The sequence below is a fragment of the Limulus polyphemus genome, unplaced genomic scaffold (assembly GCF_000517525.1).
Source record: "Limulus polyphemus unplaced genomic scaffold, Limulus_polyphemus-2.1.2 Scaffold2727, whole genome shotgun sequence".
NCBI lineage: Eukaryota > Metazoa > Arthropoda > Merostomata > Xiphosura > Limulidae > Limulus > Limulus polyphemus.
Window position 1 is genome coordinate 81,101 of NW_013668337.1, and position 27,103 is coordinate 108,203.

Consider the following 27,103-nt stretch of genomic DNA (forward strand, 5'->3'; position numbering starts at 1 on the left):
TGTCGAATATTTGTTCTTTATTATTAAAGATGAATAGTTATTCAATATGTTTTATATTATTTTTCTCTGTGTTTTTATTTAAACTTGGCTTTTATTTGTGTGGAACTCATGGTTAAAAAATAGAACGCTCTGACACCTGGTGCCCCATGTTTGAAACTATTTTGATTTACATCAGATCACAGGATTGGGTAATTTCCATTGCTTAGCGGGGCACAGAAGAAGATGGCGAGTGTTAAGAACGGCGAATTAAACGGAGAAATCCATGCTGCTCCTATCGTGAAACGACCTAAAACAGATTTTAAAGCGGTAACAGTAATATTAGGCGCACAATGGGGTGACGAAGGTAAAGGAAAAGTTGTTGATTTACTTGCTTCAAATGCAGATATTGTGTGTCGCTGTCAGGTAGGAACTGAATTTTTAACCATTTAGTTTTAAAGTTGAGCCTAATGTTTTTTGATAACTATAGCTTTTAGTTTCAGCATTACTGTTTCTTCAATTATTGTCACTTTTAACTGCATTTTACCGTCTGTACTACACTACTATGTTATTGTTAATTGGGGGTAAAAGTTACAAGTAATGTGTAAAGTTATACTTGTCTTAGGTTAAGACGTACATAATTGTAATACATTGTTTTCAGTAGATACATCGAGATAATATAACAAAACTAAAGAAAGAAAACAGAATATAAGTAGCATAACAATAAATATTTGAAACAAGCACTAAAAGGAAATTATAATTTTACAATTAACTCTACAACGAGTAGTACTGATAATTGATAAGTGACATTTACCAACCCTACTAGTACTTAATTATAGTATGATTTTACCTACTAGTACTATTGGAGCTAACTTAATATGACTCGTGAGCTCTGATTATTGTTAAATTTTAGGCATTCGCTGGACCCCTTCACAATTCGTAGTTATCAAATCTACTAGCATGAAGAAATTAAGTTCAAATATTAACATAAGAAGCAACTGACTTTCCACAGCTCAGCCATAATCATCAAAACATTTTGTAGTGATACATCACTTCAACATTAATACTGCTGCCTGCCATGGGTGGGAACATTCCAAATGCTAAGCTTACCAAATTAGTTTCTGGAATTTTCTTTATCACTTTTAATTCTAACACTTTAATCTGTAGTAATGTAATATCAAATTAAACCTGCAAAAACACTATTTACCTCCATATATGTCCCACTTTGGGACATATATCAGGAGTTCAATACCCCTCAGTGGACACAGCAGATAGCCTGATGTGGCTTTGCTATAAGAAAACACACATTCCTCCCTACAATTTATAAACTCAAATACTGTAATTAACTACTACTTTTTCAATGCATTTATAAAACTTTGAAAACATTTTCCTTGTTTGGGAAGAAAACTTCACAAATCAATAAAGGAAATTAAATACATTGCCCTCTAATCATTATACTACTGTAACTTACAAAATACCATACCCAATTCCAAGAATATATAAGCTGAAAAAACTGTAAAAAAGAGTTGGTGAAACAGGACATTTCTCATTAGGCAGTTGAAAAAGGTTGGCTGAATATGTAAACATTAAAAAAATTAACATAAAGGATTTCTTTAAATATATTGAAGGTAAGAGAAATCTTAGGATTGGAGTCAGCCCTTTGAGGGATACTTAAGGAAGTCCTTGAATATTAAGTAGGAACCAGAGGATTGAAAATGAAAGTTGGCTAATGTTACTTTTCTTTTCAAGGGTGGTGAAAAAAATCTCCAAGTACATGTAATTATAGGCTTATTAGTCTTACATCAGTGGTAGGAAAAATCTTTTAAAGCCTGACAAAAGATATTTTGCAAATTCACTTAATAAAGTTTAAACTTTTATTGTACAGTAAATCTGGTTTTATTAGGAAAAAACTTTGCCTTACTATTCTTTTAATAATCTTTGAAGAGGTTACTGGTTTTATTGATGAAGTAAAGATGTATAATTGAATCTTCAGAAAGCGTTGACAAAGTGCCAAGTAAAAGGCTTGTAAAAAAATTCTTTAATTTTGAGGATTAGAGCTGAGCCAGTAGTGAAATCTTGTAAGTGGTGAATTGTCTGACTCATTAGTTGATTACATTCAACTAATTGAATATTCTCACAATCACATCAGTTGTGGATTGTTGGAATAATCAGAAACCATAATTTTTTCTAGTTGATCATATTTATGACACTAATTAAGCTGAACAACCTTGAATTAGTAGAAAATTATAATGAGAAATCATAATGGCAGTATTTTGAGTAATTGGATAGCTGGAATAATCGAAAAGCAGTAATAATCAGTAATAGTTATTTTGATTAACTGATTATTTTTGTAGCATTAATCATTTTAATCTTAATTTCAATTAGTTTACATGATATTTGTGGATTCTAAGAACTTGAGAGTAAAAGCAAAGAAGAATGTTATGTCAACAGTTCTACATTTACCTTGTACAAGGCCTTTTGCCCGATGCTACAGCACACCAGCCTGCTGTGACAGAACTTGAACAGATGTAGAGGTAGTCTGTTATTTTTATTGTAATTGATGCGTATAGGTAATTGAGTTAATCATCCAGCTCTGTGTTTTATGCTGCATTTAATGCTTTGTTTAAAGATTTTGATGCTGCAGCAGGGATATCTAAACATTCTAATGAAAAACTTAAGTTTCAGACATATTTGATCATTACTGTTTTGGAACTGAATTTTTAGCAGAAATTAACAAAAATAAGAAAAAAAATCCAGATATGTTTTAAAAATCACAGTATTTTTAATTAATGTCTGCTTTACTGCAAAGGCTCATTAAGTAGATGAATCAGAAATTATTTTGTTATGAAAACTTCTAATTACTTGATAACCATTCTCCAGTTATTTTTTGTTTGGTTACTAATATGAATATATTTAAAACATTTGGCAGCCTATTTCTATGTACTCAAGATGAATATTTTTTCTAAAGCTTAATGTGCTTAAGTACAAATTGCCATGTGTTTTACATTATTTTCAAGAACACATTATAACTATGGAAGGGATTTTAAAACTTTTAAAAGCTGGCATTCCACTTATCAAATTTAGTACAAATTCTTGTATCTCCTTGACTGAAACTGAAAAAAAACTATGTATATATTTATTTTCTCTTAGTAACTATTACTTAAATGATGATGAGAAAGCTGTATTTTGTTTTCCTTCTTTTTTTAAATTTTATTTCATTTTGTTTGGTATACCCCTTTGGTGACAGCTGCTTACTTCTGGGGGAAAGGGGTATATCACATATTAGTAACATTGAGCTAGTCTTGAGTTTAGTCTTGAACCAGTTTTCAAACCTCGAGAAATCTCTTGACTTGTACACATCACTCGTGGAGGCACTGACATTTGTTATAGTTTCATTATAAAACATGAGTACTGTTTGTGGCAAACAATAGTATGCAATCTGGGAATGTTAAATTTCAGGTATTCTCTCCCTGTATAGGCTTGGTCATTTTGATTCACCATTCAACTACCAGGTAACCATTAAAGTATACATACTATAACTGTTAATGTAGTAGACAAATCTTCTTTAGCACACAAAAAAAAAGACATTTTTTTAACCAAGAATTTTTACTAAAGGTCTGTATGAAGTCAGTCTTACTCACTGTGACTAGTCTGAGTGCAAGATGATTTTCATGGTAAAATTAAAATACTTTTCTTCATCATCTACTTTCAACTTTCATTTCCATAACCTCTAAAACTTTTTAAATGAATATCAAAAGATTTTCAGTGAAACTTTATATTTTATCTGTTATTTTCTTTAATCTAACATATAATTTACGAACATCAAAGGGCCTGTTCTCCATTGTTCATCTAGAGAATCTCATACATGATAATGAACTCTAAAATAAAACACTCGGAGCCAGCCCTTGTGCACATATTTATCAAACCTTCCCATAAACTCCTTTAAATTAACTGCATCTACCATATTTGAAAACAACCCATTCCAAAGGCCAACCATTCTGTTAGAAAAATGGTTCTTAGCTGAAGATTACTACTACCGTACCAAAATTTATACTTGTGTTCTCTAGTCTTACTATTTTCACCATTAAATGCAAAAAAAGATGACTCATCAACACTATCAATTCCCTTAACTTTAAACACCATAATCAATTCACTATAACTTTTAAGTTACCCAATTCACAGCTGATAATTCTTTTGTCAACCCTTCAAAGTTACCTTTTTTTGAAATTTTGAATCAAAATCTTATGATTCATTATTTCTATATACAGAAAAACATCAAATTTAATTGAGTAATGATTGCTCAGAATGTCTCCTTAGTGGCATTCTTGGCCAATTTAATGGGCTTGGATGCCATTTCTTTCTTTTGAACCAATATTTCAAGAAGGTAGGGTGTCTTTAGTTTGCTCGAAATTTAATATTTTTTAGACTAAAATATATCTTGGTTACTAAGCTTGATGAAGTATAGTGGAATTCTATGGTATTAATGTAGTAATTTATGATTTTTTAGTTATTCAAAACTATATATAAAATCTAAAAAAATATTTTTGTTTCATATCCTCCACTTGCAAAATTTTTAAAGGCTTAGTGACCAAGTACAAAGGTCATAACTAGAAGAGATAATTGTTTGCTTTACTTCTTTAATTACTGTTCTACATTTTAAGAAAAATAAGTTGAATAACTTATTTCAAAATAGCAGTAATCTATATACATATATAATGTATAATAATTGAAATGTGACTATTTTACAAAATACTAGTCTACTAAAACATAGCCAAGACAAGTTACTGTTGTTACGACAGCGTAAGTCACGTGACGCTGGGAGCATGCGCGCTGGAGTTTCTCGAAGGATCGTGAATTTGCCCAGCAACTCTAGTCTGATCGAGATGCCCTCTTTTTAATATATAAGCCTGGCGAAAAAACCAGCGGGATTGGACATATAGATAATTGAGTCAAGTGAACAGTAGGCACCGTAAGTAAAGTGTGTGAATCACTGTGATTTATAGTGTGTTGTTAAGTGTATTACAAGGTTTGTATCGAGAAAGAATAAATTAGTTTTAATCAAGAAAGGACTTGTATCGGTGAAGTTTCTCAGAAAGAATTTCTACGAAAAATTAACAAACAACCAGATACATAACACTATGTACAGACCAAAGGTCAGTTTTGTTATTTGATATGTGTGCTGCATCATTGTAACTTCTTTATTGTTAGCCAGGCATGGCTGAAAGGTCAATATAACAAAAATAATAAATATATACAAATATATAATGCTATGAGATTTAAGCTATTTAGTCAACATTTCTGTTTTTATGTTATAATTAGTGTTCAATCTGGAATGAAAGAGGCATAATTTATATATTCATTTCCTAATTTTTTTATGGTGGTTACGAAATCGGTCAAATGTACCGAAATCAATACTGAAAATAACAGATAAAATATAAAGGTTTTTTAAGAAACGTTTGATAACTATCTGGACACGTGAAATTTGAAAATTTTCTGATGCATAAAAGTATTTTTAATCTTAAAATGAAAATTACTTTGCATGATAGACAACATGAGAAAAGAAATAAAAAGGCAGGAGAAAAGCATTGCTTCACAAACCTTAAGACTTGATAAAAAAAAAATTGATATTTTGTGTATGAAAGCATTGTAATGTTTTCTGATAATTTGCCAAATTTTGTTAATATTTACTTACTAATTTAAAAGTTATAGCATGAAAACTATAACAAGCACAAAATAGTTACGAGGTCGATCCAAGGGACTGTACTAACCCATTGACTTACATGGGTAAAGCTGAATGGGACAGCTGTCCATCCCTTTGATTGAATAAATTGGAGGCAGTCTTTTTGATAGAGGCTTTCATGGTCATCTGTTACACTGTTTATTGTGTTGGCATTCCTCTGGACACTCCATTTTATTCCCCATTGTTCTTCTAGAGAAGTATGGGAGTCCTTACCACTTTCTAGTTCTGAGCTGGTTTAAACCTACAATGCCTCATCTTCCTGTCCCTACATTTGAAGTGCATTCTCCTCTTTCTGAACCCAGTCACAAGGATGACAACTTTGATTAGCTCTTTCCACCTCCCTGGCTTGCACAGGGTTCCTTTTCACCTGTTGAAGACAATGTTCTTCCTTCCAAACCTCTTTGCGAATCTTGTCAATCAGGTTTGTTCTTTACTTTCCTTTTCTCGTGTGTCTTTTGATTATTCCCATGCATTACTACATGACTCATATTGAAGAGTATTTGGTTTTCTTCCTCCTCCAAACATGTGTCCATGTTGACACATTCCTAAATTAGCTTCATTCCCTTTCTCAAATGCTTCATCCTCCTCAACTCCAAGATTCATTTGCCAGGTGTTATGGCCATTTCCCTTTTCTCTTCTGCCTCCTATCTCCAGTAACAGTCTCTAGTGTTCAGTTTCTCTGCCTTTGCCTTTTTCTTACCTATCCCCTTTGTCAACTGTTCTGTCTTCATCTCCTATCTGAAGCCCTACACCATGATCCCAATGGTTTTTCTAGGGATATATGATCAGTCCTTCTAACTACCTTGGCCAGGGTTTTATCTTCTACCTTGTTCCTGCATACTTAGTTCCTCTGTTGTACATGATGCTCTTCTCTACTATTTGTTTTCCCCATTCTTACTTCCATAACTTCACTCTTCAAATGCCTTGGAGACTTGGACAGAGGCCATCAAACAGTCCTCTGTTTCCTCCTTGATTTCTCACTTCTTACAGCCTCAGAAGTCCACTTCCATTTCTTGACCCCCATGAACCTGATCTCTGTTTCTTCTTGTTTTTCATCCTTCTACAGCTACTCGCCTCTCCCCTTCTCTTCATTGCATATGACTTTGTACCCAGCAGCTCAGGCTCCATAGGTGCATGTCTATTTCTGTTTGCAAACCTATGGCTGACCATTGGTCCATTCAGGTTCTTACACATAGCTTTTTTCTTCAATTTCTCATCTCTTCTTCCTTTGTCTTCCTTTTCCTCATCACACCAATTTTCTGCATCTTGAGGCTGTAGTATTGGATCTTATGGACATGAGAGCCATTGAGAGAGTCATTTGCCCTTCCATGGTTTTATTCTGTTTTTTGTCCTGAAAAATGACTGGAGAATGGTTTCTTGTCATTAACCTTTCCTCTCTGGACCACTATCAGTTCAAAATGGAGGGGTTTCTTTCTCTTATTTGGCACTTTTCCCCCAGACTAAGGTTGACATCTTAAATGCCTTTCTCCATATTTCTATTGCCTATCTCTTCCCATTGTACCAATCATTTCACTCACCAGAACCAAGTGTACTGACTTCAAGCTCTTCTCATAGGCATCACTTTGGATCCTCATGTCTTCAATATCATGGGAACACTTGCTATCCATGTTCAGTCCTCATTCCTTTTTTTTTTCATTACTACATAGATGACTGGCTCCTCCTTGTCTCTTCTTGGCTATGTCAGTTCTCCTCAAAGAGGTACAATGGCTGGTCAAGTTTTGACTCCGACTCAGTCAGACTCGGCCTTTCCCTATTTGTCTCCTTTATTTCCTATGTGAGAAATACTCTCTCTTTTGAGGACTCTCACATTTCCAGGATTGAAATATTACATTTCCACATCCCGAGGAATTTAATCATTTTAGTTGGCTTTCTCTTTAGTTATGACCAATGAAAGTAAACACATTGCACATAAGAATAAACAATTGATGCAGAAATGCAATTTTTCATAAGGGAATATAATCTTCATGATAGCTTTCCCTCCAGTGAATGTAATTTTATTTCATAATTTCTATTTCCTGATCTTTTGAACATTTTGTCCTTTAAGCTGGGCTCACCTGAGACTTCTTCATTGGGCTTTGAGTGACTAATGGGAAAAATCTCTTAGGATTCCCTGCCCTCTCTCTTTTGTTGCTACTACTTTCTATTCGCAAGAAATTCTCAATGGCTGGATTGTACCAACACTGCATTCAGTATTCTACTGCTGCTTCCCATCCAGATTCAGTCTCGTTACAGTACATCTCTCATGGGTTGGATAGTCTTTGGATGACTCCATGACTTCTGGGGTTTTGTCTCGTGGAGCATACTCTCCACATCAACGTTCTGGGAATCTTAGCTGCATGTTCCTATTTTCTACCTCATTTTGTGGATCACTTGGTTATGATACACTCTGACAATTCTATGGTAATTTCCTATATAAATAATCAGGCTGTGACTTGCTTCTGCATGTTGGACTTTCTGTTTTAGGCCCATTCACATCAGGTTCATCAGACAACCTTTCCTGGGGGATTTAAACTTGGTGGCCAATCAACTCTTTCGATCGTACAGTATTATTCTGTGGAATGATTACTCTATCTTCAGTAATTTTGTTGGATTTGTTCACAGTTGGGCATGCCAATAATAGATGCTTCTGCCACTCCTCTCAATACCGAACTTCCCCTCCTCTAGTCCCCAGTACCTCACCTATCAGCTCTGGTTGTGGATGCTCTAAGCCAGGACTGATCTTATTTCCCTCTATATGTGTACCACCTCTTTGCCTTTTCCCATGTGTCTTGGCATTGATGTGCAACACTCATCGTCAGGTCCTGTTGATAGCACCCTTTTTCCTGCTCAGGTTTGGTTTTTCTTCTTCACTGACTGGCATCCAGGGCAACTCTTCTCTGCATCCATCTCAGTCACTCTTGCCCCAACCTGATACATCTTTCACCTGGGATTGTCTCTTTGTTTTTATATGTGGGATTTTTCAGGTCCCTTTCTCACCAGTCAGGTTTCTCTGAATGTGTAGCCATTTTATCCAGTTCATGTTTTCCTTTCACTCTCATTCTATCCACTTTTTCTGGTCCTTTCTAATTTATCATACCCTGCATCCACTTCCTTTGCCTGGCTGAAACATTAATGTGGTTTTACACATTTTGACCCTTGGTCAATTGCTCCTTGTACCATTTCTCTCTTAAGACCTGTTTCTTTCTGTTTTTTGCTTATGGTTATCATAGATCTGATTTTTATGCATTGGATACCTCCTTTACTTTGTTTTTCAGATCTTTCTTGGTTTTATTTTCTGACCATTAATTTCTTCCTAAAACTTGGGCAGCTTGGTAGGGAATTCATACTCTTCTCCCATATCTCTTCTGCCGACCTTGGCCCTCTATGATTGTTTTGAATGTGATTGCCTTTTGTGTCAAGTTTGGGTGATCAGGTGTTACTTGACACTCATGGCTCCATACCTGGGTTCTTGCACTAACTTATCGAATCAAAAACACCTTAGGTGTGAAAATAGGTGCAGCCAAAAAGGATTCAGCATGCAACTTAAAGGAATGAAATCAAAATTGGTGGCCAAATTGATAGCTATGTTTACAATATTGATATGAATTTTCCAGCAAATATTCATTCATTAGTTAGCCAGGATGAAGGACAAAAAACTAAAAATGTTAGACTGTTAGCTCACGTGACTTTTTGTGTAGGCATGCTGAAAAAATTTTCATGAAGTTTGAATGGTTTTTGTTGAATAACTCTTCACATATCTTTTATTTACACCAAATTGAGACTTCTAATTGTAGGTTGTAAAGATATATCATTGTACCAAATTTGAAAAAAAATCCATAAATGTTAAGTGTGTTTTTCTATCAAATAAAATTTTCATACTTTTGGTGTGAAGAAAAGAAAAAGACAAAACTTGACCAAATTGGAGATTTTATATCACGGGTAATTCTTAATTCATTTCCTTGAGATTTGGTATGTGAAGTAAGAGTCCAGTAAAGCACATCCAGTCACATTATGTGATAGTTTGAATTACCAGTCCGAGCCAGGGTTTGCAGTCGGGACCAGTATTGGTACTGGTTTATAGTATACCATATATTGAGAATAATATCTGTTATCACATGTCCTATCTTTGGAGTTTTGACTGAATGCCTCCTCTGGTATTTCAGCTTCATTTTTTACAGAATTATAGATGTTTGATGTGGTAGTTTTGAGTTCATACTTCAGTTGGTAAGCAAATCTCACCATGAAAATTGGCAATAGCATGAAATATGGAAAACTGCTGACTGCCATGCTCTGGAAGAGAATGTGCCTATGTGACTGATTGCATGTTAGGTAGGTGCATGATTAACACTTAGAATGCAAGCAGGTCAAACTGCACGTCATGACGTTTTAGTGAGTTACATTCAAAATTTAATTAAACTACTTAATTATCATGGTATACAAACAAACATAACATCAAACCATAGATAATAAATCAAATTTTGATATTATACAAGTTTTAATTGTATAAGGAAATATTTAAAAACAATCTCAAATTTTCCTAGTGTGAGAATTTGGATATTTGTTCTTGAGCCATCTTCTCTTCTGGATTTTTTTTCCCCACTCCATGGAAAACTACAAAATGTAACATAAAATTTTCTCATCAATATTCTGAAGCTATATTTTCCTATTCTTCAGTCTAATGGGGTTAAAGAACAATCAGTGAAAATTCAGAAACCACTTCCCATGCCTACCTCTGAACATGCTCCAATTTACAATTTGCTAATAGATTTTTCTGAGGCCGACTCCCTTTAAATGTATAACCAATAAAAGCCTAGATTTCAACTGATTCATTCCCACAGTCATTATACCACGTGGACTTACAGGTAATTGACAATTTGATTTGATGTGGAAAAACACACTGGGAAGAATAGTTGAATTTCTAACTGCTCAAGTCACATGATTAGAGGTACCGGTACTTGCAAGCTGGTACTGCCAGTACTATTGTAAGCCCTGGTCCAAGCTACAGAAAGTGGAAAATCGCTGCACTTTCACTTCTGTTAATAATGCACAATGTGTCCTGCAGGTTGTTTTTTTTGGCGACAAGATACATTATTGTGTGTCTTGATTCTTGCCATGGGAACCCTCTTTTTTCAGGGATATATCCTCCCCTACACTTACTGGATGGATTTGTAAGCTCATCCCAATTGTCTATTTCTCCACAGATGGAGGGAGATGCTCACAGGCTGTATCACATCATATCTGCCACTTGACTCTCTTTCTCTAACCTTGCACTATCGATGATATTTGAATGAGATTCTCCAGGGTGTAATGTGGACTACACCCAGTACCTCCTCCCATTATCTTCACAATATGGTAGTTTTGATTCTCTTCAGTCTACTCATCATCTTTAACTGGTGGCTCTTTTATTTCCATATCTGTTTATTCATTCACTTCTTAGAACCACCCCAGTGTTCCTAAACTCGCATTAAGTAATGAAAAGTTGTTTTTTTTAAGTGCTCATTGTTGAAATGGGATTTTCTGTAAGACCATTACAGTGTTGTGTGTGAGTTTATATATTAGTTACATATAAAGTGTGATAGTGGAGCGTGCTGCCCTGCCACTTTTTTGCTTCACCCTGCTTCCCTTTTTGACCAATCATTGCACCTTGCTGACTTTCTTTTCATTAACTGCAATCCGTTAGGCACAAGTTGTTTATATATAGAATAAACAGATGATACGAGTATAGAAAACTTATTTAATTCAAGAAAGAAGTAACAAAGTGTCGACCTCCTTAGGTCATTCTCTGGTTACAAAAGGAATTTGAAAGTGGTCACATGTCATGAAAGCAGAACTAAAGATGTCGATTGCATCAAAAGTGAAATCCCCTGAAGTTTTTGGTTACCTGACCTCCAATAGAGCCTGCCAAGTGCAAGACGTTAAAGCGCTTGCTAATTGTAATCGTAGAAATTCACTTTGACAACATCATATTGTTTCTTAATTTCATAAATATCATAAGTGTTGGTAAAGCATCATGCTGTCTGTTAAATGGAAGTTAAAGTAGCTTGAAAATGAGAGGGCTAAGACTGTCAAATCAAGAATGTATAAAGCATAAGAAGCAACTGCAGAAAAGACTAGTGTTTACTATGGCATATTGCACCCAATTCAAATGAAACTGATCTTAGGAAAAGAATGACTAAGACTTTGTCATAACATTAATCCACAACTGTCTGCAGGAATATAAGAAACTAGGTGGATACGAGCAGACAGAATAATGACTTCCTGATTAATAACAAATTATCAACAACAGAACAAAGTTGTAACTTTTTATTTTTATTACATAGAAAACATATATCTACATCTATACATGGAGAAAACCACTTCCCTGGCTTGTGCATGACAGTTTTTCCAAGTTATTTCATGGTAATCCTTTGCTTTCTGCAGTAAAAGACCTTTGCATGGCTAGGTTCAGTTGGATCCAGACATCTCTCCAGTGTCTCCCTAATGACAAGTTACCCCCATCCCTTCATGTTCATCGATTGGAGCATGGGAAACTTTCTACAACAAGTTCCTAGCACATAGGTTGGTCAACTTGGAGAGTTCCTCACCTTTTGTGCAATCCCTCTGGAGAGAGTCCAAGTGAGTAACACAGTGCAGTAGGAAGTATGGTAGGAGTGTCCATGTTAGTGTAGTGAAGTCCACCTATATTATATAATATGCCAATTTCCTGGTTATTTGGCCAGCCAGATGGGGCAAAGTTTTATCATCATGGAACAGGAAGGGACTTCGTCCCCATCCCTATATGTAAGGTAAATTATACAGCAGAATTCATATAAACATTGTCATTTTTCTAGCCACACTGCACCTCATGTCTAAATGATCTGTTGTGTGAAAATGCTCAGTTGGTCATATTGTTTTCCATTCATCCTTGTGACACAAAGGCAAATTTTGATTTCTTTCTTTCATACTTCAATCCAGGGTGAAAAGTATACCTTACATGAGATGAGTGTGGTCTCCCATAAGTGTTGCCCCTGTAGTGAGCCACCACTATAGTGTCACCTTCCATGGACATTTCCCCATCAGTTGCCTTTTCTAAAGGGTGCTCATCTAAGTTTTTGCAATTGCACTCACTCCTTCGCAACATCAATGTGGATTCTAGCTACTATGTGCAGAAAAGTAAGCATATTGTTTTGGAACTTATTTTCCTTGCCTGAAAATGTAGTACAAATATATTCTTTTCTGCACACCTTCCCACTGTACCTCCTTACTACAAGTGCACATTATTCTTGCCTCATATAAGAAAGTTATGTGCAAGTGCTTATGGGGATTTACTCCACATTGAAGATGTCACCCTCCTGTTGGTGGAGGGCTATTTTTGCACAATGTTACTAATGCAGTTCACATTATAATGTGTTTTTGGTGACAGGTAGCTCAAGACTTGTGGAATGCTAGGAATATCTACTGTGTGAAGAGGTAAGTATCAATCGGAAATACATTTCCAGTGAAGGAAAATCTTAACATTCAGTTTTTAAATTTATTTTGATGTAGTAGAATCTTTTACACTTGTTCTGATAATAAATGAGTTTGACTTTGTCTTGGCATGGTATTTTCTGTTTTTGTATGTTCATATGTAGTAAATTGTTTTTTTTTACTTTGTTCTGGCATGGTAGAAACTGTTGTTGACTTTGTTCTGGCATGGTAGATTCTGTTTTTTTTTACTTTGTTCTGGCATGGTAGATTCTGTTTTTTGTTTTGTTTTTTTACTTTGTTCTGGCATGGTAGATTTTTTTTTACTTTGTCCTGGCATGGTAGATTCTGTTTTTGTCTGTTCATATATAGTGGATTGTTTTTTTTTACTTTGTCCTGGCATGTTAGATTCTGTTTTTATCTGTTAGTATATAGTAGATTCTGTTTTCTGACTTTGTTCTGGCATAGTATATTCTGCTTTTGTCTGTTCTTATGTTCTGTTTTTTGAGTTTATTCTGACAAAAAATTGTTTTTTTCAACCTTGTTTTGGTATTGTTTAATCTGTTTTTTTTTCTTACTTAGTTCTGACATAGTAAATTCTGTTTCTATCTTTTTCATATTCTGTTTTTGACTGTTTTCATATTGTAATTCTATTATCTGACTTTATTCTAAGATAATCAAATTTTTTCCTATACAACATCACAGTTTTCAATAAGTACATCATTTACAGTTTTCTATCACAACAAATCACAGGAGTATTAAATTAAATCAATATACTTCTGTAAAAACTGTAGATTTCTCTTTTTTGGCAAAAAATGAATTGAGTATTAATTAGATGATTATTTTATAGTCATTGTAATTACTAGCTGTAAACTATGAGCTTTGAAGTAGAACACATTAAGCCTCACTTCTATTATTACATAGCAACCTCAATGTTTTTTTTTTCCAGACTACAGTTTACTAGCATACTTCTTCTGCTCTCAAGGGTGTTTTAAAAATAGTTGCACTAACTTTAAGCCAGCATAGCATTAACTTAAGCATTGTATGTGTTTAGTGTATCATCAAAGCTAGTGAAGATTGATCAGATGAAATCCATTTGTGTATATTGTCCTTGACTACTTGAATAACATAAATATGGTTTACAGCATTTAGTGAGTGAAAATATGAGTTACTAGTAGGTGGCGCACTGTTGAACTTGTATAAACAAAGAATTCAATTATATGAAAACATTGTTCCATAAATACAGTAATGCTGTTTGTATAATTAACATTTATTGTCATCATGCATTTTTTATATAGTGTAAAGCCTATTTAATATAATTTGAGTATAAATGCCTCATGTTTTTATGGTTTTTAAAATCTTGCACATGATTCACAATATTTTATTAGACAAGTAAGTGATCTCTGTTTAAGTTACATAATTATATAGTTTAGTTGTTTCTAATCAGATAACTTTTATTAATAATATATTTTAATTATATGTATTAGAAAATTATTGTTTATTTTGTGTCTTATTTGTTAACCATTTCTTCACTTAAATGACTGGTTATAATAAGGTCATTCTTTTTAACACAATCTTGGTAAACCTGTTTAATGGGTTTTCACAATAATCTCAAACAATATTTAAACAGTGTTTACTTACTTTAGAAACTTCAATTTCAATTTTTTTCTTGTAAGTACAAACATCCAATCAGTATGAAACTGTAATAACATGGTATGTATAATTTTTGTTTGTAAGTTGTATCTGTAAAGTTAAGATCAAGTGTTTAACTTTCTCAGAAATTCTTCATTGCCACAATAATACATAACTTGACTATCCATTAATAATTCATAAAAATTATGTGGATATTTTGTGTATGACTGAAAACCAAAGAGAATCCTGTTAATATTTAAGTAGTATCAGTATGGTTTTGTATTCATAAAAAATAAAGCTTTCAGAACCGACTGGCCAATTTTGGTTACATAAATGATTTCTAGAAATAAAGTTTTTCAAGAGTGGGTGTGTAAGGACACCCTTTAAGGATCAAATAATTTATCATTTTATGTTATCCACGGATTATAAGTAAGTTTTAGAGAGAGAAAGTGTTCAGATAGTGAGTGTGATATTAATGTTATACAGATGGATGGATTTCACCTTGCATTATGTTTGTAATATGAATATATAATTCCATGTTTAATAAGTTTATAATCATTTCTCAAAATAACCTTGATTTGAGTTATTGAATGATTTCAAAACAAATGTATGTGTTTTAAAGTTAGGTTACATGGTTTATTGTAGAAGTGTTACCTGCAGAAAATGATGTAAAAAATTATTAAAAATAGAGGGCTTTCATCCACACAGAAAGTTAGCTAGTTGTAAGAGATTCAAAGAAAGAGGGTTAATTGGTAAGTATTAAAGTTTGATGGCAGGAAAAATTCAGTAACGTTAAGACTAAAAATATTTGGTTTGTAAAAAAATATTTAGTGTGTGTCTGTCATGTTCTTTACATGTAAGTACTGTTAATTTAATATATACATTATCACATCCTGTCACCATAGTGTTGATATCGTGTAAGACTACGTGTGCTGATTATGTTTGGTGATAAGTTTGCTATAAAGTATTTGCTGAGTCATATTTATGCTGAAATCTCATTATTTACTGCTTTTAATTACAAACTGCACTGTTTAGGGTTTTTATTGCATAACATTAACAAGAATGGCCTCTGGGGAGTCACAAAGTAGCACACACACACAAACAGAGGACAAATAAAACTAATTTTTGAAAGTTCTAACAACTTTGATAGTGTATCAGTACAGAGGAGTTTTAAGATAAATGAAGGTTATTTAGGAATGAAGCATAATTTACTTTGTTAAGCCACTTAAGAACTAAATGTAAAAAAACTAATCAGGAAAGTGGTGTACAAATCAGCCTATGTAAGATAAGCCAGATGTCTGAACAGTTTTGACTATATATGTACAGCATTGGCAAGAAAGAGTTTACTATTCTTGTGATAATTTATTTTCATCTTTGTTTGAAGACTCGTGACAAAGAATGTCAGAAGACTTGTTGCTAAAAGTATTTTTTGTTGAGTTAACTTCAAGAAGATTTTAACAATGTAAAAATAGACACCTGCTACTTGGGCAATGTTCCACCTGGATGTGATGATATGTAATTTTGCCAAGTTTTGCTCTGTTTGCTGCTCACAGCTGACATCATTAATGTTAAGCATTACATTACAAAGTTTGTATTTTGTCTGATAATTGTGACAAATTAAAAATTGAGTCATTGACCTAAGGTTTTTATCTAAAGTTAGTAGTTATATGTAGGGCTTATGAACAAGGCTGAGAAAAATTAAAATGAAAGGATTTCTGATGCAATGAGAGTTTGTAGTGTTATGTGAGTTAATTATAGTGAAAGGGTTTCTAGTGCTGTAGTTACTTTAGTGCATTCTAAATGTTTATTACATTAAATATTAAAAAAACTGATCTCAACTTTGAGACCCAAAGGTTGCTGTTCTTTGCACAGTATATTATTCAGTTTGGCACATAAACTGCTGCCTTTGTAAGATTTTATTAAGTACAATATTTAATTTGAGGCCCTCAAGTTTCTGTCCTTGTAAGATTTTGTGTGGTACAGTATATAGTTTGATCCATAAATTGCTATCCTTGTCAGATCCTGTGTAGTATACTATTCATTGTGAGACACATGAGTAGCTCATTGCTTATTCTGCTTTATATAACAGTTAAAGACTCCATTTATAGTACAACTGAAAACCCTCACAAGGGTTTAGCTAGGGTCTCCACCAACATTTGGGAATTGTTTGTAAACTTATTTTTGCTAATTTGGCAGAAAGCTGGTGAATTTACATAAAACTCCACTTTCATGTGTGAAACTTCTCAAAATCCCACCTAAGTGCTACAAAAGTTTTGCAGTCATCATTGATCTCCCAGAAATATAGATGAGACCTCACCTACAACTTGAGAAAAACTTAGTTTGACTGGTGATTGACTAATCAATATTTCTATAGTATTCTCACATTTATTGATTTTTCTTTCTGATATTATTCATAGATATCCACAATCCTGTGAAAACATTCTTTTTGTACCTTTTTTATGGCCTATTTAGTGATGTCATATGTTTTTAAGATTTATCACTGCTGTTTTACTGACATCAAAATGAAGTATTTCATGCAATCAACCTCTAAATAACTAGGGCAAAAAGAGTTTGGCTACATTCCTTGACCAATGTTCTGTTATTAAAACTGCATACTTGCTAGAAATGTAGATGTGTTAAAAAATAAAAGGTTGAAAATTCTTAGTGGACCTTTTACTTCAATAAATTAGTAATGTCTTACTAACTAAAAAAGGTAAGAAGTACTAAAAGTAGACATACATCTGAATACCACTTTTCTATATAACAAGTATTATTAGCTGTTTAAAATGAAACTATCACATAGAAACAGCTTAAAACAAAATTTGCATCATTCTAATAGCTGTAGCAAACATGTTCACAACTAGCTTGCAATCAGTATTTCTCATTTTTAAAAGAAAGAAAGCCAACTAGAGATTCTCAAATATTGAATTTATATGAATAGAAATTATTGCCAAGAAAATATATAAAAACAGTCATTGTATTCAAAATGAAGAGTTTAAAATACATATCCATGGTTAGAATATGATGCAAAAAAGAAAATATTTTTATTCAATATCTGTGTGAAAGCTAAGAATCAGAATATATTGACAACAGGGTAATATGCACGTCATCCATGGCTTTAATTTTGCTTCTCAAATTTCAAATTCAGTAGCCAATATGGCACTTGGTGTATGTTAACTATCAAAAGTGTCACTTCAGTTTGCTAAGAGAGTCTTCATTAACTCACCCCACCCCTCCATTCACACACATAAAGCAAGTTTAGAGTTATAGTGGTATATCCTGTTACACATAAAATGATATGGTTAACATTACTGTAAGCTTACCTCAGTATGCTGAAAAGTTTTATTGATTCATATTAAGCACATTAGGTTGCAGTATTAGCTAACAAGTACTAGTGAAATGTATTTCATTCATTGTTGGACTTTTTTTGTATTTTTTTCACAACTAATAATGTTTTGGGTGTTTAATCTTCTGTTCTAGGGAGGAAACAATGCTGGCCACACCGTTGTTGTTGGAGAGAAAGAGTATGACTTCCATCTCTTGCCTAGTGGGATTATGAATCCCGACTGCACATCTGTAGTGGGTAAATAGAGAATAAATCAGTAGATGTAAGTTCAGGGAGATTTTTACCTGTACATGTGGGAAAGGGGTAGTATTACGATATATCGTGGAATGATGAAAGGTAGAAATATCTTTTTGTACCAGCACTTGAGATTGATATTCTCCATGTGATTTTGAGAGTTTTTGCTGTTTCTGTTTATTAGGTCTCTCCAACATATTTGTTGGTTGCTGTTTTTTTTTTGTTACATTGTTACTGATCAAAAACTTTTTTTTATCCTCATAAAAAGGTTTAAAAAAGTGGATTTCCAATTTTAGGTTGTATTTAGGTAGTATACAGTTTTAAAAAATTACTATGTTTGAAAACCTCTAGCAGCTAACTCAGTTTCCTTTTCTTTAAACTATTTTGAAGCTACCTCACATATAGATTTGTGATCCAAGAACTCACATCTTGTCTACTCTTTTATGAGGCTTCAGGCTACCTTTATAAAACATGTCTTATAACAGTTAACCTTCAACATGTGTGATAATTATTCTTTCTTTCCACTGATTAGGAATTTTTACAGTTTGCTAAATTCAGGGGATTCCTGATACGTGGACTAGTAGAGAAGCTGGTCTAACTAGGAAAACAATATAATTCTTGTTCAGACCTGTATAAATCATCATTTTAAAAGTTTTCAGTAAATATACTTGGGCATAAAAATAATTACACTTATCCGTTTAAGGTACCAATTTAAACAGTATTATTCTGTTTTACCATTCGTGATTTATTTTTAAAAAATAAAGACCTGTAGTGGCATTTACAAATGTTTCAAGTCATTAAATTATCTTATACCATATGGATATTGATTGGTTGAACTGCATGAGTCATGACTTTTTAAAGTTACATTCAAAATTTAATTACTTAATCATTGTATGTCAAGAAGCTTGGCATGAAAATACAATTTATAATTCTCATTTTTCTTAAGTTTTGATTTCTTAATTTCAGAAGGAAATATTTGAATAAATTCTCAATCTGCACCTCTCAGAATTTTCTGATTTGGTGGCAGTCTGGCTTCTTATTTATAGAATTTTTTCTTCCATTACAAGGGCTTCAAATTGTTCAACCAATTAGAAACACATACTATAGATATTGACAAGTCAGATATAAAAGTTCAACCTTTTTTTGCTTTATTTGTTCAACCTACATTGGCATACCCTTCCCATGTCTACTGTTGTTTAGAAGTGTCTCTAAGTTTTTGACATTGCTACTGGTTATGTTAATAATCAATAGAAAGAACAATTCTAAAACAAAAGGCTTACCTCTCTGCACACAGTAGTTATTTCTTGCATGTCTCACTTTGAGAATTTACACATGCCACTAGCCTTGAGCTATCTCCCACCTAAGATACGTGTTATAATATAAACTGTGCTAATACACAATGTAATCATCATGCAAAAATATTCCTCCAATAGAAGGGTGACACATCCTCCATGTGCAGTAGACCCCTATAAGCACTTCATTCTTGTTCTCTGCACTGTCTTTAAATAGATGTATCTTTAAGTTTAAACTTATTCAGTTTTGTAACATTTGCACTGCCTTTTTCACAGGTGTAAGCTTTCATTGGTTTCCTTTTAGTTTAACTTCAAGTTAATGTCAAATTACTCTTAAGTAACTAAAAAAATTAATAAAACAACATTTGATCTTGAGAATTGCTACAACATTCATAAATTTGCAAGTGACTGTGACTGCTACCTCTTCTCCAGGTTTTGGTGATGTTGCTAACGCTACCCCTACTTTGTCTGTGGCCATTGGAAGCTGTTTGACAATTGAAGACTTTGCCATAGTTCATTGTGTTGAAAGTTTTTGGATGCCTTCTTGCCTTTTTACCTATTGAGGACAATGTTTCTTCTTCAAATCTCTTTGTGGATTTGATTACTCAAGTTTGTTCTTTACTTCCTTTTCTCCTATTTCTTTTGAGTCTTCCCATTCATTAATACATGACTCTCATGCTAATGATTATTGTGTGTCTTCCTGCTCCAGGAAGATAGGTCCATCCATATTGCCACATTCCTGGATTAGCTTCATTCCCACTTTTAAATGCTGTCCTTCTTGACTCCATGATTCCTTGGCCGTGGCTTATAGTTGTTCCCCTTTTCCATTCTTTGACATACAATTCATGAAGCCCATTCTACCTACTTGGGGGACTGACCCCCCCCCCCCTATCTCCAGTAACACACTAAAGCTCAATTTTCCATCTTTACTTTTTCTTACCCACCTTCTTCAGTACTTATCCTCTCTTCATTTCTTATCTGAAGCCATACACTGTGATCCTGTTAGTTTTTCTGGTTATCTACAGTCAGTCTTTTTCAGTACCTTGCCCTGGATTTCATATTCTTTCTTTTCCATGTGATCCTTTGTCTTCTCTTGTAAGACTGTCACTTTCTATTCTCAGACATGTATTGATGGCTCGATCTTGCCAATATTATGATCAGCACTGCTGCCCACCCATCAGGATTTCCGCCTCTTCACTGATGTATCTCTTATGGGTTTGAGTGTGTCTCTGAACAACTCCATGTCTTTGGGGGCTTGATCTCATGTGGAGCATACCTCCCATAACAATGTTCTGGACATCTTTGCCATCCATCCTATTTCCAACCATGTTGTGTGAATCATTTGGTTATGATCCACTTTGACAATCAGTTGTCCAGATGGGACTAGTTCCAGGAACCTTTGCTTCTACACATTAGACTTTCTGTTTTGGACCCATTCACATTGGGTTCATGTGACATCCTGTTATGTTGTGGAAACTTGGAATTTTGTGGCAGATTGACTTTCTTGAATGGACATGATTCTTCATACGGAGTGATCACTTCATCTTCATTTACTTCGTTGGATTTGTTCTCAGTTGAGTACGCCAATGATCGATTCCTTCGCCATTCCTCTCATTACCAAACTTTTCATCTTCTAGTCCTTGATTCTTCACCAAGCAACTCTGGCTGTGGATATCCTCAGCCAGGATGATTTTTATATCTTTGTGTCTGTGTATTCTTTTCTTCATCTTCTCCCACATGTTTTGGTGTTGATTCGCAATACTCCTTGTTGAGTCCTGTTAGTAGCACATTTTGGGTAGCTCAGTCTTGGTTTCATCTTCCTTTCCTTTCATCTCAATCAATCTTACTCCAACTTCATACGTTTCTTTTTCACCTGGAAGCATTGTCTATTCACCAGTTAGGTTTCTATGACCATGTCTCCCTTTTTTGTCTTGTTCATATCTCCCTTTCTATCAACAGAAGTGGGTATTTTTTGCTGCTGTTCCATATGCCTCTCTTTCTCACCAGACCATCCTACTGTTGCCCCCCCTTTTTCGGCCTTCTTTACCTGGTTGTTCATCCAAGGATTGTCAGTTTCTATCATTGCAGGCTATTGGGAGGCCTTGTTGACTACCTTTCATCTTTTTCACTGTGGTTCTGTCTTTTCTCCTTCTATTCTTTCCACTTTGTTTCGGTCCTTCTTTATTCATTGTCCCCTTCATCTGTTTCCTTTGCCTGACTGGATCTTTGATGGGCTTATACACACTCATAACCAGGCCCCATTTCACCCTTGGCCATTTGCTTCTTTTACCATCTCTATTAAAACATTTTACCTACTCCTTATTGCTAGTAGTTTTGCAAATCTGATCTTTATGTATTTTATGCCTCACATACTTTGTTTCACACATACTTCTTGATTTTATTCTGTGACTGCTTATTTCTTCCCATGACTTGGACAGCTCGGGAGAGAGATTGTACCTGTTCTATTATCCTACTGGCCCTTATTGTCTTATGTCCAGTTCTGGCAGTCAGGTGTTACTTAGCACATGGCTCAATTTTGGGGTTCCTGCAATCATTCCTGTCAAAGGAACACTCTTATTTCAAGGATCTCTCTTCCTCAACACTTACTGAATGGGTTTTTCAGCTTGTCTGGATTGTATATTTCTACCTAGATGGAGATGCTCACAGGCTGTATCATGTCTCATCACATCAAATCCTCCACTTGACTATCTCTCTCTCTCTCTCTCTGGCTTCACACCATCTTAGGCAAGATTCTCTAGGCTGGAATGTGGACTATACCCAACACCTATGCCTCCCATTATCTCTACCATCTGGCAATTTCATCTCCCTCCAGTCACCATTTTCCAGTCTAGTTACCATCTTTAATGGGTAAGTACTTCTTTTCTTTTTTCTTACCTGTTTATAATGCACTCCCATTCACTTCTCACAACCCACCTGGTGACTGGTGTTGCCTTACAGGGTTATACTTATGTCCCTAAATCTTATAAGTCAGAGGTAATGGAAAGCATTAAACCCATTTGCCTTGGCTCCTAAGGTGCACATTGTTGAGATGTTTTCCTCAAGACCACTACAGTGATATGTAATATTTCAATATCTTTTCCAGACTATCATGGAAAAAGCCAGCATTTCCATGGCTCATACATTTTGGTTTTTGAAATTAGGTCTTGCAGTAACCCATTGCACTTTCTCCCATAAAAGACCTTCACATTGGCTTAATCTGATTGTGTCCAAGCACCTCTCTGATGTTTCCCTAATGTACTGTGCATGGAGAATGTTTCACCCTTTTATTAGAGGAGGGCCATTATTACATGATGATTGCATCATGCATTAGCACAGTTTGTTATGACATGTCTCAAGTGAATCACAGCTCAAGGCTAGTAACAGGTGCAAAATCTCGAAGGCTGATGCTCAAGGAATAGTCACTGTGTGCAGAAAGGTAAGAATCAATTGGAAATACATTTTCAGGTTAGGAAAATATTAAGATCCTACACTGTTATATTTTAATGGTAAAAGCACATAATTTGAGTAATAGCTTGATGTGTTTGGATGGAAGATGTTGCTCTGAGAAGTAATGCCATTTTTTAAACCTATTTATTGGTTAGCTAGAAAGACAGTAAATTATTTTAGTTTTGGACATTCTAATTTAGTGTCTAATGTATTTTTGTGTTGTGAAATGCTTATTTTAAAGCTACATAAATTATTTTTGGACAGCCAACAGTGAGTTATGAGCAAAAAATCTAAAGAAGTGAAAGACTTCTTTATCCATTGCTCCTACTCTTAAGCTTTTAATATAGAAAACCACCCAACATTCCCATTCCCATACATTGTTGCTTAAAATTATTCATGTTTTATTTATTTTTCCATATAGTTTATTCACTGTAATTTACTGTCTCTGATTTAATTAATTTATCATTTTTATTGTGTTACTTCTCATGCCTCTTTTTTTTCTGCCTTTATTTTGGAAATAAAATATATTTTTTATTCTAATTCATATTTTCCAACTTTTGCCAAAGGTAGTGTTAGAGTAGAAAAAAAAAATGAAGTTTTTGCAAAAAAAGCTTTTGATGTTAATTTAGGGGTTCTATAGATTATGCAAATGAAATATAAAAACTTTAAGATTAAAAATATTTTTATTTTTATCATTAAATTTACATCTGATTAAGAATTTAGCACATAGGATAGAAAAGTTGTAATGGTTTTGGGTCTCATTTGAAAACCAATAAAATCACTTTTTACTCGGACTGACTCAGTAAAGGCTTCGTAAGTTTCATACGTATCTTTAGTAGAAATACTTTAGTAAAAAAAATTTTTTTACGTATATTTGAAATGTTTACTGAAGGCTTGCCGATATATAGTAAATTATGGTAAATTCAGATTTATACTAAACATTAATTCCCCTATTGGGTATTGGCGCCATGATCTGGCACCATGCACCCAGGGTTAAGTTACTCTTCTACTGGTATGAAAGAAAGAAATGTTTTACAGGCATTTCTTTGTAGAAATTTAATGAATTGATAAACCCAGGAAAATTTAATGCTACTTAATAAAGTTACATCATTGTTGACAAGGGCATAGTTGATGATGCAGTTAATTGAAGATTGTCTGTTAATCCTTTATCATCTCCATCCATGTATTTATGCATGCTAGACATCTCTCGACCCATACTTACATACATTTATGCCAATTACAGTAATGGGTTAAAGACATTCACATACATTCATGTGTATACATCTTTACTTTAAAATTACATAACTATAAATGAAGATCAAAAGTTTCCATTTTATTTCATCATTTAATGTACTGTTACTTTAGCAGATATTTTATGCTGCTTTTTGCTGGTAATGAGCTATTTGCAAAAATTATAAAATTTCATTACTTGCACACAAGCCTTAAAAAAATGCTGTACATAAAATGTGGATGTTTACTGCTTACAATTATTCAATAGGGGATTATGTAGACATCTTAGTATGAGATTTTTGGTTTAACAAGTGGAAGGACACTAAAATAAAATAGAATAGATCAAGAATTACTCTGGAAAAGGGTGTAACTAGATAAGTCAAAATATAAAGATGTATTGAAACTCAAAATACTAATCCAGCACTTTGATTCATTACATATTGTTTTAATTTCTTGCCAATTTTACTAATTTTACATATTCTACTAAGTGACACAATATGGGGTTTCTCACAGTTTTAATGTCTATCAGGATGTCAAGAATGTAGACTTAGAGATATTCAAACTAATTATATGTGAATGTTCAGTTTTTTAGAAATAGTTTGCATACATTTTGGCAACTTTTCTTATTTAGAGAAGACTGTACAAAATATCTATTTAACTTCAAAAATTGAAATTCTTTTTTTATCTACATATATCAACTGTATTTAGGGGTTTCATTAAGAAAATCTTAACTTTCATAGTGGTTTATAAAAATTATCCAAAACTTTTATTGAAATTTTTTCAAAGGTACAGAAACCTTTATAAGTGGGTCAGTATGTTTTACTGAGAAACCTTGCTCATAACTCTATAGAATTCTTTTTATCATGTTTATCTCAAAGTTTTTTACTTAATTTTGGTTAAAATACTCTTAATCTTCTTTGTGCACTTTTCATGTAGTATTTAGTGTAATGTGTTTTTAAGGTTTAGCACTGCTGCTTGACTGAGATCAAAATAGAAATATTACATCCAACTGTTTGTCATGCTTATTGACAATAGTATCTTCGAATAAATTTAAAAAAAAGTTTTTTTTATTTCTTTCATAAGTTTTCATCTGAAATAGCATACTTACATAAGCTGTGACAGTAAAATATGTGAATTACACGTCGTTTGTATTTTCAAATGAGTGTATGTTATTTTTACAGGGAATGGAGTTGTAATAAATTTACCACAGTTTTTTGAAGAGATAACTAAGAATGAAGCTAAAGGTCTGCCTGACTGTACGGGTAGATTATACATTTCTGACAGAGCACACCTTGGTTAGTTTTTTCTTTTTATAACTAATTCTTATTTAGGAGTATTGCTTTATGAAAAGAAAATGTGTGTGTGTATTAAAAGGGTTTATAAAATTGATTGTAACCAATATACTTGAAGTTGTTAATTGAATGATTAAATTATATCTGAACACAGTGATAGTGACATTCAGAGAATTCTTTATTATTACAGGTACTTTTAAAACAAATAATAGAAGTTTTTATTGCAAAAGTGCTTTGACTGATTAATATTAATTAAATAGTGACAATAAAATCCACAACTTGAGTCTTAGATGTTTTGTTTCCTAATTGTCACAACTTTAGTTCCCACTTCATAATTGATTTGTACTTAGTATATAGTAGTATATTTTTCAAGGGTTTTGTAACACTCTTTAAAAGAACTGCTTGTTCAATGATAAATTAGAAATATATATTAGCCTATGTACTGTTGACTAGGCATTAAAGGACCTACATTGCATGTATGTGTGTGGTAATATGAGACTTGAAGCAAAAATTGAGTATATTAATAAAATACAAATGTTAAGTATTTTTTACTGTATACAAGTTTTTAATGTAACAATTTTTTGACTAAATACATGTTTTATAGCAGTTTTAGAAATGATAAATATCAATGCAACTATCTTAAAAATTATCTTTGTCAATTCGTTGAAAAGTTATCAATCTTAGTGTAATTTATTATAAATTAGGTATACTAATCATATGTAGAAACATTGACAAAAATCAAAGTTGATCTTGCTGAAAAGTGCAACTTGGTTGAGGAACTTGTTTCTTTAACAAATGTAGTTTTAATGTACTTGTGGCTTGGATGTGTTGTGACAATTTCTTGAAATTTTGTTGTAGATGATGTCGGTTTTAAGTAGTTTTGTTTATTTGAAGGTATTTTCTCAGTTTCAGAAGTTTTGATTTTTTAGAGGAGTTGTGACAATTTCTTAATTTTTGTTTATTTGGAAATACATCTGTTTTTGAAACTTTTTTTTTATTGGGAGATGAGGCAGTTTTCTAAAGTTACATTTTTTAGGAGGAATTGGCAATTTTCAGAAGTTTAGTATGAAAGTCAAAGCCTAGGAAAGAGAGAGAGGAAGAGTTTTTACCACAGGAAAAAAAAGGTGTTGCTTAGACTTTTAGTAGAGCTCATTTTGAGTCCATAATGCCAATCATCTGTATTTATGTGCATTTCATACGAAAAGATGTTAAAAAGGTCACGTGATTTTAGTGAATACCTTGAAAAGGAAAGGGAAAAGAAGTTAAGATATGGCAGCTTTTTGCTATGGTGAAGTTAACCCTATCCAGATCTGTGAGCACCTTTCAAATATTAAGTGTACAGTTGCATATCAAATTCCAAGATTTTAATAAAAATAATATAGATTATTATTCATCTTTCCACAGAACAAATAGGTATTACCTCAGCACCACTACTGAAAAGTGTTTTTTTATATGTTGAGCTACCTTAACA

General features: G+C 33.4%; 1 protein-coding gene across 1 annotated transcript in view; it reads left to right on the top strand.

Annotated features, from left to right (window-relative positions):
- The first annotated feature begins 203 nt into the window (after window positions 1-203).
- Window positions 204-27,103, top strand: part of LOC106467750 (adenylosuccinate synthetase-like) — a 64,485-nt gene continuing 37,585 nt past the window's right edge. Inside the window, exons 1-3 of the mRNA XM_013928125.2 lie at window positions 204-402; window positions 18,272-18,374; window positions 25,522-25,635. Coding sequence (XP_013783579.1) covers window positions 223-402; window positions 18,272-18,374; window positions 25,522-25,635 — 397 coding nt within the window. The 5' untranslated portion in view covers window positions 204-222. The remainder of the gene's footprint in view (window positions 403-18,271; window positions 18,375-25,521; window positions 25,636-27,103) is intronic.